Consider the following 18,444-nt stretch of genomic DNA (forward strand, 5'->3'; position numbering starts at 1 on the left):
GACTTTTTGTTAAAATAAAAATATTTAAAATCAAAGCAATAATTAAGGCCATTTGAAATATTTTTATACTACGGTTAACTTGTTTTGGCATAGCTATTGAACTAAAAATCAAAGTAAAAAACCGCCGCCTCTTTTGTCTAAACGTTTTGAAGAACAACACGAAAATGACGAAGTTAATGTGAAAGTTACTCTTTTTCCCTCTGACACGTTGGGGGTTGGGGTGGTGAGTTGCAATGCTTTTGCAAAAATACAAAAATGCGAACACATGTGCTTTAATGAATAGCATTAGTCATAATTTTCTATAAATATACAGGGTGTGATAAAAAAAACTGCAACAAAGTCAAACGCCAAAATTTTTACATTTTTTTTAAATTTTATTGAATGAAAGCAAAAAATGTCGGAAATAGCATCAAATTTTAGAATATGTTTAGATTTGTTCGAATTGGTCACCTTTGGCACAAATTATGGCCTTCAAACGGCCAATGAAACAGTTACACGCTCCCCGAATGTTGCTCTGCTGTATTTTGACTCATTCCCGGCAAAGCGCTTGCTTAAGGCAATCGACACTTTGTAATTGTTTAGTGCCAACCTTGCTTTCCAAAATACTCCAGACACAATAGTCCAACGGATTGGTATCCGGAGATTTTGGAGGCCATTGTGCACTGGAAATGAAGCGAGGAACCTCATTTTGTAACCATTGGTGCTTAGTCCTGTTGGACTGTCCAAGGTCTGCGGTCGGAATGTTTGCGTGCCCAAGGCTTTAATACACCCTCCACAATATTTTCGCAATAATATTCGGCACTGATTCCGATGCCAAGGTCGATTAATACGAACGAAAAGCGACCATAGGCTATTATGGCGGCCCACACCATCACCATGGCCACCGCTTGAGTTCTGGTGGCCAACCGAAGGTGCACATTTTAAGCTGACATCACGATAATTTTGTTTGTTTACGAACTGCTGGACAACGAATGTTTCCTCATCGGATAATACCAAATTCGGCAGATCACCACTTTCGACCAAGCGAAGCAACTCTTTTGCGTCTATTTTCTTTCTACTGTGGTGTAAGTTCTTGCACTTTTTGGAATTTCAATTGCTTTACCCCGAGCTCATTTTTCAATATTTGTCAAATGGAATATTGCGATATGTTCAGCTCACGAGCCATTTTTCGGTCATTTGGACGCGGGGTTCGATCAAGTCGCTTCTCTACTTTTCGAACCATTTCTGCTGATGTTGCTGTTTTCTTCCGTCCACTTCCTTGAAGTCGAGCTCCACTACCAGTGTCACGGTAACGAGCGATGGTTCGAGACACAAAAGATTTATTCACATTTGAATGCTGGAGTGTTCTAACGACAGCCACTTGCGATTTTCCAGCCAAATATAAAAAATCACACTATCACACTTGAATTCCATCACGAATAACTTTTTTTCTGGAAAATTCTCACCAAAATGCTTTTGTACGCTTGTAAACAATATAATAAGCTATCACTGCATTAATTTTAGCAGCTGTCGGTCGAGTGGCTTAGAAATGACAGCAGTCTGAAGTTGGTTGCAGTTTTTTCATCTCACCCTGTATATCAGACTTAGTTCAGATACAAAATGGACAATATTGTCCCACTCCTTTGGAGGAACCTCACCAATAAAGGGTCAACAGTTTGAACAATCATAACTCAAGGCTGAAGGTATAAATCTGTCGGCAAAACCGACGGATACCTTTTTAACTTGTTTAGTTTTTTATTTTTTCATCGTAGATTGAAGGGCACTCTAGTGTAGTTACATTGTGACAATTAAATTATAGTATTAAATGGCACTTAAAACTATAATATGAATACAATGTTTACAGACAAATACATTTGTAATTCTTACAAATTAACGCTGTTCAAGGTGCGAACTAACAGTATTCTACCTGATAAAAAATAATTTGGAGTAAAGTTCCCTCGATTTTACATTTAGGTTCATACTTCAGAATATTCTCGTTATAGTTGATGTTGTAGCCCCAATAGCGGAGACCTGCTCGGAAAATGCAGATACACATAAAAAAGGATCATCTCTATCTGTGGATTTATATTCCTGGACTTTTATGAACTATCCTGGATATTTTGAGATTTAAATTTATGAATTTTAAAGAGATTCTTAAAAACTCATTTTTTAAGAAACTTTACAGACCATTTTTAGATTGATTTTCGTAATTCTAAAAAAAAATTAAAAAAAAACTCAATTTTAAAAAATTTTTCAAAGAGCATTTTGTAATTTATATTCGTTGATTTCAAAGGCCACTTTGATATTTATTTTTGCAGTTAAATTTATTTTGAGGTTTAAATTTGTGGATATTGAAAGAATTCTTCAAATACTATTTAAAATTTATGTTTATGAATTTTGGAGTATTTGTTTTAAATCTATTTCAAGATTGGGATTTATGGATTTTATAAAATGTTTTCCAATACCATGTTGAAACTGGTATTCGGAATTTTTCAAGAATTTTTAGAAAATCATTATGAAATGTGTATCATGGATTTATTAAAGACCATTTTGAGATTTAAATTCATGGATTCGAAGAAATTTTTCAATAAATATTTTTAGACTTTTTATATGGCCTTTTCGGATTAGAAAGAGCCTTACCAGTCGAAAATTTTTCGTATAAACGCTTAATGGTGTTCTTAGAAGGCGCACTTCTCACATTTTTTAATGTTTTAAAAGCACGTTGAGTTTTCACAATTGACTTCTTCTGTTGAATGTAAATATCAATTATTTCGCGTGGCGTGTATTGGTTTATGGTAAAAATCTGCTTGGACTGACGCTTCAAACGCGGTATGTCATTAAGCGATGTGACATCTCTGTCAAAAGTTATGGCGTTGCCAGATGGGTCCGTCGAATATGGGCAACCCTGTACTATCTCTATTTTACTTTGCGAAGTAGATGATGTTGAATCATCAACGGCTTCGGCGGCCCTAGCAAATGAAGATACAGATGTAAATAACTAAGGAGAGGACAAAAGTCGTTCAAGATTCATTTCAAGATTTTATATTTGTGGATCTTGTGAGATTTTTTCAAGGACCATTTTGAAGCTGGTATTCGAAATATTGCAAGAATTTTTAACAAAAATGTAAATCTTTCGGCACTCTCGACTACTGTTTTCGTTCCACTGTAAAATCGCATTTGACTTTGTGATTTGCAGTTTTGTGTGTGATTTTTGCCAGAATATTTATTAATATTAATTAGCCCATAATGGAACACTTGACATTCCTTGCAATTACTTTGCATGATATACACATATCCGTTTTGGAGTAGCAAATATTATCTTCATATACAGTGAGGTTTGTTGAACTTCACATCGACTCCATAGTACGTATGGTGCACGTGTTGTAGTCGCTTATCATCGTGGCAGAATCGGTGTTAACATCCAAACGTGGTGACTATACCTCATAAGCACACACATACACTGACATTTTGCCGGCAACTAAATCCGCATCATTAAGCCGTTTGGTTGTTTACAACACACATCGAGTAGTAGTAGTATTCTATTAAAGTTAAAGTTTATCACTTCAGTGTGTCAATAAATTTGAAGGTGTGTAGATGGTTATTAGCTGAAGAGTTAGTTTTGAAAATAGTTTGTATAAAGTTTATGAGATATTATGGTGTTTATTTTTTGTTAATTATAACCCTCTTTCAGTAGTAAATCGTGGATGTTGATAATTTTTCAAAGATCTCTTTCTGGGATTTAATCGTGGGTTTTTAGAGACAATTCTCAAAAACATTAATTTAATTTGGGGATTCACATTGTTACATTTTCATTTTTTTCGTGCCCCCTTTTCTAGTATTTAATCGTCGATTTTTAAGAGAACTTTAAGAGCTTATTGTATTTACTCGTGGATTTTTTTAAGAGAACTTTAAGAGCTTATTGTATTTAATCGTGGAGTTTTTTCAGAGAATTTTAAGAGCTTATGGTATTTAATCGTGGATTTTTTAAGAGAACTTTAAGAGCTTATTGTATTTAATCGTGGATTTTTTAAGAGAACTTTAAGAGCTTATGGTATTTAATCGTGGATTTTTTTAAGAGAACTTTAAGAGCTTATGGTATTTAATCGTGGATTTTTTTAAGAGAACTCTCAAAACTCGTCCACAGGTCTATTCTGGTGGATTTTTAGGAAATGTTTCAGCACCTCACCTGCTCTTTAATCGTAGATTTTTTCTAAGATTATTAAAGACTTTGTACTGGATTTTAAAGGGTCTTTTTATTAACACTATACGACAAAATATTTTTTTAAATAACTACAAAGAAAATACAGGGTGAGATAAAAAACTGCAACAAAGTCGAACGCCAGGATTTTTTTATATTTTATTGAATGAAAGCAAAAAATATCGGAAATAGCACCAAATTTTAGAATAATTTTAGATTTGTTCGAATTGGTCACCTTTGGCACAAATTATGGCCTTCAAACGGCCAATGAAACCGTCACACGCTGCCCGAATGTTGCTCTGCGATATTTTGGCCCATTCCCGGCGAAGCGCTCGCTTGAGGTGATCGACACTTTGGTATTTTTAAGTGCCAACCTTGTTTTCCAAAATACTCCAGACACAATAGTCCAGCAAATCGGTATCCGGAGATTTTGGTGACCATTGTGCGCTGGAAATGAAGCGAGGAACCTCATTTTGCAAACATTCTTGGGTGGCGGATGCTGAGTCCTGTTGCAATGTCCAAGGTCTGCGGCCAAAATATTTGCGCGCCCAAGGCTTTAATACACCCTCCAGAATATTTTTGCGATAATATTCGGTATTTATTTTGATGCCACAGTCGATTAATACGAGCGGAGAGCGACCATCGGCTGTTATGGCGGCCCACACCATCACCATGGCCGGCGCTTGAGGTCTAGTGACAACCGAGGTCAGCTGACCTCTTTGTCAAGTAAACACGATCATTTTGTTTGTTTACAAACTGCTGGGCAACGAAGGTTTTCTCATCGGAGAAAACCATATTCGGCAGTTCACCACTTTCGGCCAAGCGACGCAACTCTTTAGCCCTTTTGAGTCTATTTTCTTTCTGTTGCGGTGTAAGTTCTTGCACCTTTTGGAATTTCAATGGCTTTACCCCGAGCTCATTTCTCAATATTTGCCGAATGGAATATTGCGATATGTTCAGCTCACGAGACATTTTTCGCTTCTTTACTATTCGAACCATTTCCGCTGATGTTGCTGTTTTCTTTCGTACACTTTTGTTATAATTTCCCTGTTCAATAGCATATCTAGTTTGGGTTATAAATACTTAAATTTGTTTGACTAATTTACGTTAAAACTTTTTGTAGGTTTAACCCAATTTAAGAGGATGTAAATAAAGTATAAATAATGGATATGACTATTTTAATCCAATTCCAGTGGGTTAACTCATTTATATGCAAACGTCATGTAAAATAATGTTCGTAGTGCAGTCAGTTGTATTGGTGTAGACTCTATAAACCTAAAATTCTCGGTTTCCCAGGAATCTAAATCCGAAAATTTCCAAAAATAGGTGTGTCTGGTTACTTTTCCAGCAAGAATTGTCCAGCAACTTCTTTCTGAGAGAGTGAGGTAGTTACATTCTCTTTTGCAAGGAAAAGGCGAAAAGTAAACAGACGGTATTCCTGCAGATGCTTGCAACTAATCAGCTGATTTGTCAAAACAAACCAATTTGTCCCCCATTAAAAGAATTAAAATAAAGGAAACACCACCAATTTTACAAGTTTTATAAATGAAAATAAAATTGGCAATAAAATACAAATATGAGCAATAAAACAAAAATAGATTTGATGTGTTCCCCGGAATGCTTTAAACCTGCTGCTAATGGCGTTTGTCTAAAAATGTTGGAAATACTCTTTTATTTCCTTATTACATATTAATATTTATGTTTTTAACATTTTGTTAAGATATTCTCCAAAAACAATTTGTTTAGCCTATTCCAAAACGATATTTTCAAATTGAATGCACAAAAAGAAATAAATAAACAAAAGAAAACATCTGATTAAATGTCGATGAATGAGAAGAAGAAGAGTTGCAAGAGATTGCAAGAAGAAATTTGTCCAGCAAGAATTTGCAAACTCTCACTGAAAGAACTGTCAAAATTTCTCTCTGAACCGCTCTCTTTTGCAGAACTTTCGGGTTAACCGACGACTTCCAGTAACAATTTGTAACAATTGTTACAACTTTTAGGGTAACCAGACCCACCTAATATTGAAGAGGGTAGGATTTGCACGAACCTTGTGGGTTACTTTGCATAATATACTAAATAGTTTCTGCAATTATATTTTTGCCTGGTTTTTTTATTTATAGCAATTATTTCAATTTAGTTTATTAATTTTCTTCTTCTTTTTCTTTCCATTACAGATGCCTTCCTACGTTTGAGTCGTCAAATATTTATGTCCGATTCTGAAGAAGATTCGGATCAACAAAACTCAAAAAATATACCAACATCTTCCCCATCACACGAAGACGATGGACAACAGGTTAATAAGAAAAAGATAAATGGTGCCAATAAAAATCCAAATGAAGAAAACTGTCCGGACCGGAGCAGCAATGGTGATGGCGGCGGCAGTCATGATAAATTCAAACACATGAGAAAGTCGCAAAAACCTAGAACATCGGCGGCCCTAAATGTGATTAATGCAACTGAAACAATACTACCTCAACCAAATTCTTCCCATACCGAATATTTTGAACCACAAAGCTCAAGTCTAAATCACAATAGTCGCATGAATCGTCACAGTGGCAGTAGTAGTACGAGTACAGACAATAGCAATGCTGCCTATGATGAGACAATGCAAAGTGCTGCTTCCAATGGCAATAAATCTCCCAAGAAAAGACACTGTGATGAGGAACCTGAGAACGCCTTCAATCCCCATATTGATGTGGCGGCAGCGGTCCCATCCACTTCTTCATCTACCCTCTCGTTATCGGCCGCATCATCCTCATCATCGTCCTCGTACAATTTACAAAAACCGGAAATGGAAAATGGTGATTATAATGCTCAGGTCCAATGTTCCAATTTTTCATCATCATCATCATCACCCCTGAAGAAACGTAAAATCTCCCTCAATGATTACATACACATAAGGCGCAATAGCAACAATCTTGCAGAGATGGAGGAAAATAACAATGAAACTAACAATAATGATATCTTCGGTTTGGTGGGTGATCATTTTCTAAATGGCAATGCCGGGGGCGGGGAGGACTACAATCACAATCAGGAGCAACAAAATACCACACCTCAGAGGCCAACAAATCTAAATAACAGCAGCAGTAATATGTCAATGTTTTTAAACAACAGCAACATGAACAGCTCTTATCTCTTCACCCCGGACAGTGGTGTCAGTTTAAATAACTCGCTGACCACACCCAGTACCATAGAACACAATGACGAGGCTGAGATCGCCTCCACATCTCGCTACATTATGAGCCATCGTTTGTCGCCATGCCTGGAAGAAGAAGACACACACAATGCAGACAATGAATGTCCTGCTGATGTCAATAGCATGGAAAATGGTGAAGATGAAGGTGTTGTTACCCTAAAAATTCAAAGATATCAACAGAAATTATCGCGTTATGAACAAAAATTGGCCAGAGTACGTCGTAATTATCGTAAACAATTTGTTGATGATTCGGAAAGTGAATAAAGAAAAAGAAGAAGAAAAAAACACAAACAAACAACATAAAAACTTAGTTCCATAATTGTCATATAGTTTAGAGACATAAAAAATAACTAACCTTTACACCCCTCCCGCTCCCTTTACATATTCATACAACTTTAGGAGACTTGAAAGAAATAAGACTTGCACAATAGTGTGTCCTATTAATAATTGAATTTTTTTTTTTTTAAATGGCAAAATAAAAATAAATCAAATTCGTTCCCGCTCTCTCTCTCTCTCTCATCCCTATTGGCCTCCACAACACTAATCTGTTATCTTCGAATAATGTCAAACTCATTTTTTATTAATAATGCACACAGTGCTGCAGCCAAAATTATCTCTTTGTAAAATGTATTCATTTGTTTTGGCTTGGTTACTTCATTTAAAATATATGTGAATAAAATTTAAAATTGAAATAAAGAATAAGATATTTCGAAATGTGTTTATGAACTATTTTTTTTTTTTTTTAATTACTCACTGGTGGGTCTCGTTGGACACTGTGCAATAAAATTCAATATTTCCTATAATTATGGAGAAAATCCAATAGATTATAAAAGTAGAAGAAAACTCTATCGGCTTTTAGAAAGTTTACATCACAAAGTAACCTAAATAGAGGTGAAAACTTGCCCTTCTTCCAATTTTTTGAAATTTTTGGTTTACGATTCCTTGGAATATTTACATTTTGGGTATACAGGATGAGATAAAATAAACTGCAACAATGCAAGCGCCATAGTTTTTACATTTTTTTCTAAATTTTATTGAATGAAAGCAAAAAACGTCGGAAATACCATCAAATTTTAAAATAAGTTGTTGCAAAATGATCAGGCTTTACCCTTTATTGTTGTTTTTATAAAAACAACGTTTGTTTATTAGTGGAAAACGATGGTAATGTTTACCAGGGGGTAAGGCAGGGAATACCTAGGTTTCGAAAAGAGCCACCAATCCTCATCAGTTCCCTTGTTTTTTGTCTGGGATATTCTCCCCAGAAGTTATTTTAAAAATAACTTCTATGACAAAAAACATTTTTTTACCCAAGTGACGAGATCGTTAGCTCCAGAGAAGGGGAACCAAAGAATTAAATAAAACTAAAATTCTTTTGGAAAGTCTTCTAAATCTTACAACAAACGTTGTTTTTATAAAAAAAAAAAAAACAATAAAGGGATAAAGCCTGACCATTTTGCAACAACAAAATACTACGGTAATCCGAACAAACAAGCCAACACTGTTCTATTTTAGAATAAGTTTAGATTTATTCGAATTGGTCACCTTTGGCACGAATTATGGCCTTCAAACGACCAATGAAACCGTCACACGCTGCCCGAATTTTGACCTGCGGTAATTTAACACATTCCCGGCGAAGCGCTTGCATGAGTTGATCGACACTTTGGTATTTTTTAGTGCCATCCTTGCTTTGCAAAATACTCCAGACGCGTTAGTCCAACGGATTGGTATCCGGAGATTTGGGTGGCCATTGTTCGCTGGAAATGAAACGAGGAACTTCATTTTGTAACCATTCTTGGGTGGCGCGTGCTGAATTCCGTTGAAATGACCCAGGTCTGCGGCTAAAATGTTGCGTTTCCAAGGCTTTAATACACCTTCCAGAATATTTTCACGATTATATTCGACATTTATTCTGGTGCCACGGTCGATTAATACGAGCGGAGAGCATTCATCGGCTGTTACGGCGGCCCACACCTACGCCATGGCCGGCGCTTGACTTTTGGTGGCCAACCGAAGTTGCAAATTTTCAGCTGACCTCTTTAGCAAGTAAACACGATCATTTTTTTTTTGTTTACAAACTGCAGGGCAACGATGTTTTCTCATCGGAAAAAAACCAAATTCGTCAGTTCACCACTTTCGGCCAAGCGAAGCAACTCTTTAGCTCTTTTGAATCTATTTTCTTTCTCTTGCGGTGTAAGTTCTTGCACTTTTTGGAATTTCAATGGCTTTACCCCGAGCTCATTTTTCATTATTTGTCGAATGGAATATTGCGATATGTTCAGCTCACGAGCCATTTTTCGGCCACTGCGACGCGGGTTTCGATCAAGTCGCTTCTTTACTTTTCGAACCATTTCCGCTGATGTTACTGTTTTCTTCCATCCACTTCCTTGACGACGACGGGCTACGCTACCAGTATCACGTTAACGAGCGATAGTAAAAGACACAAAAGATTTATTCACATTTAAATGCTTGAGTGCTCTAACGATACCCACTTGTGGTTTTCCAGCCAAATATAAAGAAATCACACTATCACACTTGAATTCCATCACGAATAACTTTTTTTTGGAAAATTCTCTCCAAAATGCTTTTGTTCGCTTGTAAACAATATAATGAGCTGTCACTGAAATAATTTTAACAGCTGTCGGACGAGTGGATTCGAAATGGCAGCAGTCAGAAGTTGATTGCAGTTTTTTCATTCACAAAATCTCACAGTAAGTAACAAATGTAATATGTTTGGTTGATGCAAACTTTATTCAATAATTTATTTTAGCCATGTGTGTGCAGGTATATATGTTCTTTGTTTTTTTTTTTTTTTTTTGTTCTTCTTTTTCAACATTTTTTGTTTTGTTTGTTTTTGTTTCTACTTAGTAAGTGAATGAATCTTAATTATATTAGAAATCTTATTATATATTTGTTTAGCTCTAGACTTACACATATTATTATAAACAAAAACATGTTTTCAATGCTTAATTAAAAATATATTTTTAAGTAATAATAAAAAATATTTGGGGGATTTATTTATTAGAAATATACTTGCGAAAAAATACGTATAAAAATAAAGACGGTTTGTTTTGTTTTGCTTGAAGGAAAACACACACATTAACGATATTATAATACGGGGATATGGATAAACATATTTCGAAAATGGAAATTAACGATGAACAATTTTTTGGGTAAATAAGCCAAAGAAAAAAATTGATAAATTTATAATTCCAATTTGTACGTTGTAACTAAAATATAAAATAACTACAAACTTGGATATTGTTTTTTTTTAGAAAAAGGGTACTGCATCAAGGGAATTTTGTTACAAAAAACATTTTATGGAAATATAATACAAAATCTAAAGGCCGACCGCTCATTTTTGTTGTTGAATGTGTTGCTGCTGCGATTAAATTAGACTAAACTTCAGAATTCATATCGCTTGGTTTGTACGGCAGATTCATTTCTTTACACATGCCTATGACGTATTTTTCTAATGCTGATCCAGCCCTAAAAAAGAAAAAAAAAACAATGTTTCAAAAATCTCTTTTCTCATTATGTGATGAAAGAACTTACTCATAAATTTCATTGCCTTTAACATTGTATTCATCACAATTTCCAAAAACCAATTCTATATCACGCATCACTTCCTCATTGATTTGATAAGAGCCCATGTTCAGTTTGGATTTTATTTTTGCAAAATCCATGGGATTTTTAATGATATCATAGTAATCGGGAACTTCAGATTGTGATACGGGTCTTAAAAATGGCCAAGAATGTTCATTTTTCATAATTTTCTCTAAAAGTTCATATAGTATTGAATTATTTAAAGGTAAATTATCGGCAGTTCGACGTATCGATCGTCTGCCATTTGATGCCTTTGTAGTGGAGGAATCTTGTTCGGTTTTTGTGTTTGCCAATGAATTACGCTGTGAAGAGGGCCGAGATGAGCGACCTCGTTTAACCAGTGGCTCATCATCGTCACTGCTTTCTTCGTCCGATTGAGAATCTGTTAAAAAAAAGAACAGGTTGCGTTTAAACTATTACGGCTTCTTGGTACACTTGTCCCCCCAATACTTACCATTTGTCCTGCTCTTTCTCTTCTTGGTATTTTCATTGTTTTTACATTTGTTGCATAAAAAGTTGTAACGCGGCATTCGCTTTAGTTTTATACATTCTAAATGGAAGGAATCTTTGCATGTTGTACATGATATTTCACTGCCATCGTATGAACAAATGTTGCAGACATTTTCATCCCTTAAAAGCAGAATGCGTTTTTATGTTACGTTTTTGTCTCTTCTTTCTCTTCAAAAAAACTTACTCATCAAGTTCGGATTCATTATTTGATTCTTCTTTTTCATCTCCCTCTGCGTCTTCGTCAGCTTCTTCAGCTCCATCCTCATCCTCCATACTGATATCAGCGGCAGCATCATCATCCACAGTATCTTGTTCGCCATTCTCGTCATCCTCCTCCTCCAGCATGTCTTCAATTTCATTGGATTGTAAACGTTTATTACGACCCTTGTCGTTTCCTCGGCCATTTTTCGAGCCAGTAGTTTCCGACGAAACAGACGCCACATCACTGTTATCCTCCTCGACAATAAACTTACGCTTACGACGTTGTGTTGTTTTATTCTTCTTGTCATTTTCATTTTGAAGTCCCAATTTATCGACACAACGTTTACAATACCAATTTCCTTCTGGAACAGTCTTCATTTTCGGTTTCATACAGAACATATGCGTACCGGCATTACACTCGTCACAGAGTAACATTTTGTCAGGATCACTACCGCGGCGACAAACGACACAATTGGATTTATTTGTCGATCGCGCCCACATGATGCAGTCGTACAGAAGATTAAGGTGAAGGAACACCTGGGACAAAAAAAAAACAAGCGATTAGAAAATTGACAATCGTGTTTCCGTATCACTCAAATATCAAAAATAACTTCAATAAATCATGGAACTGAGGACTGTTAAAAAAATCTTAAAAAATTCTACTTCATAATTTAGTCTATGAACGGTAGCTAAAAATTAAGTATAAAATTTGGCCGTCTTAAAAAAAGAAGTCTTCAAAAATATTTAAGAAACCAATTTTATACATCAGAAGGTCTTTAAAATTCGAGTAAAGACCTGATTGCAGGACTGACAGAAAGTATTTGATACAATACGTAAAAAATTAAAGATCTCAGATATGAAGAAAATTGTCGGTTAAAAAATTCCTTCACATTTAAGAAAATTTAATACTGTCGGCTTGAATCCCCTCCGAGGTAACCAGAAATGAATTCTCACCAACGTAACAATTTAATAAATGATCCTTTCGGAAGAGCCCCAGCTCCCCTATCCGCCCAGGCCGCGTCGATAATTGTATTGAGTTCAGAGTGTAAGGTTTCATTGTTATTGGATTGACGTAGGGTCTCTGAATAATCATTAAAATGCTATATGACTAAAAATAAAGCCTTTTCAATATGCTCAGACCAAAAAAAGAGCTCTTTAATGTTATCTTAGTTCGAAAATAAATGTCTCTCTACTTTGATTACAACTGCCAACTGCAAATTTTTTAAAATTATTCCAGTGACAGCTCATTATATTTTTTACAAACGTACAAAAGCATTTAGGTGAGAATTTTCCAAAAATAAAGATTTTTGTGATGGAATTTAAGCGTGATAGTGTGATTTCTTTATATTTGCCTGGAAAACCACAAGTGGCTATCGTTAGAACACTCCAACGTTTAAATGCGGATAAATCTTTTGTGTCTCATACCATCGCTCGATACCGTGATACTGGTAGCGTAGCCCGACGTCAAGGAAGTGGACGGAGGAAGAAATGGTTCGAAAAGTAAAGAAGCGACTTAATTGAAACTCGCGTCGCAGTGGCCGAAAAATGGCTCGTAAGCTGAACATATCGCAATATTCGGTAAATATTGAAAAATGAGCTCGGGATAAAATCATTGAAATTCCAAGGAGTGCGAGAGTCAGTTGAAAATGTACACCTTCGGTTGGCCACCAGAACTCAAGCGCCGATGATGTGGCATCAGAATAAATGCCGAATATAATCGTGAAAATATTCTGGAGCGTGTATTAAAGCCTTGGCCACGCAAACATTTTGTCCGCAAACCTTGGACATTCCAACAGGAATCAGCACCATCGCACTCAGCATGCGCCACCCCAGAATGGTTACCAAATGAGGTTCCTTGCTTCATTTCCAGCACACAATGGCCACCAAAATCTTCTGATATCAATCCGTTGGACTATGGTATCTGGAGTATTTTGGAAAGCAAGGTTGGCACCAAAAAATATCGAAGTGCCGATCACCTCAAACAAGCGCTTCGCCGGGAATGGGCCAAAATACGTGCGTGTGACGGTTTCATTGGCCGCTTGAAAGCCATAATGCCAAAGGTGATCAATTCGAACAAATCTAAACTTATTCTAAAATTTGATACTATTTCCGACATTTTTTGGTTACATTCGATAAAATTAAAAAAAAAAAATATGTAAATATTTTTTTTATCTCACCCTGTATATAACTCACCTGTGAATAACTTGTACTCTCCATCAACGAAACTTCCCATTGACGCAGACGATTCGCTGCCAGTGTTTGTTTATGTTCCAATACATCTTTGTCCTTATAATTTGTGTTAACACCGAATGGTTCTTTAAGAAAACGCCTTTCGACGGCCTGCTCTACTTGTAGCAGAGCAGAAGACAATTGTTTTACATAGGAACGCAATGTATCCGAATCATGTAATGAAATGCCTTCATCTGCCGAATCTTCCGAGTCGATTTCCAATGTATCGCCTAAACTTTCACCAGGATCACGATATGGTTTACCAGCATAATTTCTTTCTTCATTTTCGCCTTGCTCTGTTTCATTGTCCGAGCCATTTTCATCTTCGTCATCTACTTTTCGTTCAGCATCGACCTCGGATGCCTCCGTTGAACCAGCGGCCGGTATATTTTTCGGTGGACCCCATTGAAGCTTGACCTGTGGATCATAGCGACTGTTTTGTAAATCATCACGCCATTTCTGCATATCCTTGACTTTAAGTCGTCCCAAATCGCCAGTATAAATTTCACTCTCAAATTGGAGTATACGATCTACTAAGGCGCCGTACATAACTTCATTGAGATCAGCCCCATCGATGGGGAAACCGAAATTGGATTTATTGTATTTGCGTGTTGTTTCGGCCATCATGTTTGTATTGAACTTGGACAGGTTTTTGGTATCCACGTTTAACATATCTGTGGGACAGTTCTTTATGTGTTCTACAATAAGTTCTTTAAGAGTGGTCAACTGTTCTCTTAACTCGGACTCACGATAACCCAATGGATTTAATGATTCAATTAATGCCTCCAAATCTTCTTTTTTGTAGAGATAAGCCCAACGATGGCGGTCGGGATTGCGTTCATCATGGACAATGCATTCACGAGGATTTCCTGTGCACATAAATAGTTTATACTGAGAAGGTGTAGATTCATCATCATCAACATCCATTTTCTCTCCATTGGAATGACCATTGGCCAGGCCATTGACAACTGATCCATTTTGTTGATTCTGATTTTCTTTGTCCTCTTGGGCAGCAATGTCATTTTTGGACTTTTTCTCCTGTTCAGTATACATTTTTAGCAACATTGCCCGAAGGTTTCCACGATTCTTTGGCAAATTAGCTTTGTCTAAGGATAGTCCTTTGGTTAAATTATTTTTGGGTGGATTTTCCAAACATCTATCTGAACATTCAGTAGGATGTTCTACAAAGATTCCAGGCATTGACTCCAGGACATAGTACCTGCGGTAAGCCCTGTCCATGCCCAAGTAAACCAAAAAGTTAAATAACGAACTATGTGTGTTGGCAATTTGTTGATCGAATTTGCGTCGATCCCTATCCGATATAGCCATTATATCTGCTATTTTCTTGTTGAGTTTATCTTCCAAAGATTTGCGCTTTTCTGGGTTGTTTTTAACTTCATCGTCTAGACATTGAACATTAAATTCAACGGTAAGTTGTTTCTTTTGCGCTTGTACGGCAGCTTCTCTTTGCTTTTCGGCACTAACCAATGTTTTAAGCTCCTGCCGTGCTGTAGCCATCTGCTCCATACGTTCCTCGATGAGATTTATTGTTGGCGAATAGGTTAGAATTTGCGCCATAAGACATTTTATGACGCGCATTATATCCAAGTAAGGCAGTTGATAGATTGTGTACATCTTGAGAGCACGTAAAATGTGAGGGTGTCGCATTCTTAGTTCTATTCCAGGGTCTTCCTGTGATGTATATCCATTGCGATACATAATTCGCCATTTCTCTGCCTGTTTCTCTTTAACAATACCTCCTGAGGCCAACAAGTGCAGACGCAATACCTCACTTACTGTCAAGGCATCCAAGGGCAGTTCATATAGACGAAACGAGAAATGTCTTTGAACATATTTATGTGTCCAGTAGGGTATCGCCTGTGTGGACATCCTGTAGCTAATGTACACCTCCTCTTCCTCTTCACGCTGTAAATCGAAAATGGTTCCAATAAGTATGAGCAAAATGTCCGAAAGTGGACCAGCCACTTCGCGCACAGTAAAGGAACGTGCCATTTCGTAAAAACTGAGATTGTTTTTAAACACTTCAATACCCGAAAGCAAACCGGCGTAGGTGTGCATGAACTCTCGCAGCATAAAAGCATCGCCGATTAGTTTTGTGGGTATAACAGTTTTTATGGGCGTGTAGACAGGCATTAAACGTTGATCAGCACGCTCCAAATCATCGGTTTTCGTGAGCAAGGCATTAATTTCCTCTTCAATTTTTTCCAATAGCTTGGCTCTTTTTTCGGCCTTCTCGCGCATCTGTGCCAAGAGGGCCTCTTCTTTAGCACGCTTCACACGTTCCATTTCTTCTTTCAGCGCCTTTGCCTTTGTCTCCGCCTTTTCGGCCTTTTCAGCCTTTTCCTTTTCTAATTTTGCTTTGTCACTCTTAGACCCAGCTGTCTTATCATTTTCCTTTTTGCCGAAATAATTGTTCAGTGTTGATTGTTTGTTTTTATTTTCGTCAGGTTTTTTAATTTTGGCTGGTGTAAAGTGTGGCATCTTCCCTATGAACAAAGATTCGAATGTGATTTTACGATCCGTCACATACTTCTGGTATGATTCTGGCTTTGGCCTCAAAATACCATCCACACGCACAACATTATTCTTAATAAACATTTGTAAGTTTTCGCCAGTAAATTCAAATTTCTTCCTTCTTATTTTTTCAAATGGCAGGGTTAATTCTGAATTTTTATTTCCCGTCCCTTTCAATTTGTACAACAGTTTGTCTGTGTCTTCGTATACACCATTGGCGGGGACTTTGTTATCGGGGGAGCTTATACTCTCCACACGATAAGTAGTGTTTGTACCTTTCCCCGTAAATACTTCCTCCTGGAGAAAAAAGCGTTTACGTAGGAAGCGAAATGTTAAGGCATTTAAAACATTCAATGAGCTCTGTTTGGCATGCTCAATAACCAACATAACTGGGGGCCGCAGACAGTCTTTGAACATTTCCATTTTCTTGCGAGCTCTTCGCTCGCTTTTCAACGCTTCGGCATATGTAAGATCGTCTTTTCCGGTGGCTTCACACTGCCACACAGTACTGTTGATGGCCATTACATGACGAAAGTAATCCCTACAAAATATATACATACATTAGTTACAGTCATCACTACAACAGCTCGACACCGTGGTCCTTAATTTCAGTTACACTTACTCATAATCCTTGAAAATTTCCTTGGTCACTTCGCAGTAGAAAACATCTTCATTGTCATGAAAAGTTTCGTCCTTCCCCTTCGAAGTAACATTATAAAACCCTTCTCGTTTGCAAATCGGCATTTTCAGCAGCAAATTATTCTGGGTTTGCAAAAATCAACAACAATCTCGTCGTTCAGCTCAGCCTTCCTCAAGTGGTGTGAAAAAAGCTGCTACACAGAAGAAGAGTTTGGTTCGAAGGTGTGAGTGTGCTTGTATGCTGTGTCTCAAAACTTAAAATTTTCCTTCCAAACACCAAAGAAAAACACAAAATACCATAGACAAATTAGTTTTTCTGCTTCCTATTTCAACGTTAAAATCATTGATACACAGTTTATTGTGTTTGTCGACAAGCACTTGTTCTTTTTTCACTACAATCAATGCCGAAGATTTATTGTAAAATTAATTTTTTAGCAAAATAACGCGCGAAAATACGTTTGGCGTGCTTTTGCTTCTTTCTGTTGTATGAAAAATTTTTTACCAAATGCTACCAAACGCAACTGTCTCCGAAATGAGAGAAGGAGAGAGTTTGGCGCGAGACTAGGGATATGTAAGTCCATAAATCGATTTATCGACTTATCAATTCGTTGACTGTTACCACTGATTTACATTTGAGAAGTGAGGTTGTAGTTTATATTTATAAATGCGAATTTACATTAAATCCGGTGTAAGTTGGAGACACAACGATATGTGTCCATATTTCGATCTCAAAATTACATACACGAAATAACCAGTTCACAGCGTCCTTCTCGTAACTGGTTGGACGCTTTATTTATTCTTTCTTATTTCTAGTTTTATATGGGAATTATAACAAAAACAATTATTGGAATTAATTTAAATAATTTTTATTTAATTAATTATTTAATTTCATAGAAAAAAAATTTAAGGTGAGAATACGTAAACGCTTTTTTGAGTGGCTTAAGTCATCGGCTGGCTTCTTCGTAGATAAAAAAAGGAGTTTCAGGTTGACTTAGTTCGATTTTGGTCCATATTTCGATTTCAAAATTACGTACAAGAAATAACCAGTTAACAGCGTCCTTCGCTTGGACGCTTTATTTATTCTTTCTTATTTCTAGTTTTATATGGGAATTATAACAAGAAAAATTATTGGAATTAATTTAAATAATTTTTAAATAATAATTAATATAATTTCGTAGAAAAAAATTTAAAGGTGAGAATACGTAAACGCTTTTTTGAGTGGCTTAAGTCATCGGCTGGCTTCTTCGTAGATACAAAAAGGAGTTTCAGGTTGACTTAGTTCGATTTTGGTCCGTATTTCGATCTCAAAATTACGTACACGAAATAACCAGTTAACAACGTCCTTCGCTTG

General features: G+C 36.4%; 2 protein-coding genes across 6 annotated transcripts in view; one reads left to right on the top strand and one right to left on the bottom strand.

The window, feature by feature from the left end:
* The window catches only part of LOC101901003 (DDB1- and CUL4-associated factor 5), a 57,530-nt gene extending 49,428 nt beyond the window's left edge, over positions 1-8,102 (top strand). For all 5 annotated transcript variants that reach the window (XM_011292512.3, XM_020035322.2, XM_011292513.3 and 2 more), the window contains exon 9: positions 6,355-8,102. In XM_011292512.3, coding sequence (XP_011290814.1) covers positions 6,355-7,640 — 1,286 coding nt within the window. In that variant the 3' untranslated portion in view covers positions 7,641-8,102. The remainder of the gene's footprint in view (positions 1-6,354) is intronic.
* A 2,003-nt stretch (positions 8,103-10,105) lies between these two features.
* Positions 10,106-17,635, bottom strand: LOC101900830 (bromodomain adjacent to zinc finger domain protein 1A). Its single transcript, XM_005179272.4, has 6 exons — positions 17,077-17,635; positions 13,884-16,995; positions 11,674-12,227; positions 11,434-11,609; positions 10,929-11,361; positions 10,106-10,862 (listed from the first exon to the last, which is right to left on the bottom strand). The coding sequence occupies exons 1-6, from the start codon at positions 17,196-17,198 to the stop codon at positions 10,772-10,774; spliced, it is 4,488 nt and encodes a 1,495-aa protein (XP_005179329.2). The 5' UTR covers positions 17,199-17,635; the 3' UTR covers positions 10,106-10,771.
* Positions 17,636-18,444: the final 809 nt, after the last annotated feature.

Source organism: Musca domestica, unplaced genomic scaffold, assembly GCF_030504385.1.
Source record: "Musca domestica strain aabys unplaced genomic scaffold, Musca_domestica.polishedcontigs.V.1.1 1, whole genome shotgun sequence".
Lineage (NCBI taxonomy): Eukaryota > Metazoa > Arthropoda > Insecta > Diptera > Muscidae > Musca > Musca domestica.

Bases quoted from the DNA above. Each gene is read 5' to 3' on its own strand.
- LOC101900830 (XM_005179272.4), bottom strand. From the start codon at position 17,198: ATGCCGATTTGCAAACGAGAAGGGTTTTATAATGTTACTTCGAAGGGG. The intron at 16,996-17,076 runs GTAAGTGTAACT...TATATTTTGTAG, and splicing joins GAAATTTTCAAGGATTATGA to GGATTACTTTCGTCATGTAA. The intron at 10,863-10,928 runs GTAAGTTCTTTC...TTTCTTTTTTAG, and splicing joins AAAGGCAATGAAATTTATGA to GGCTGGATCAGCATTAGAAA.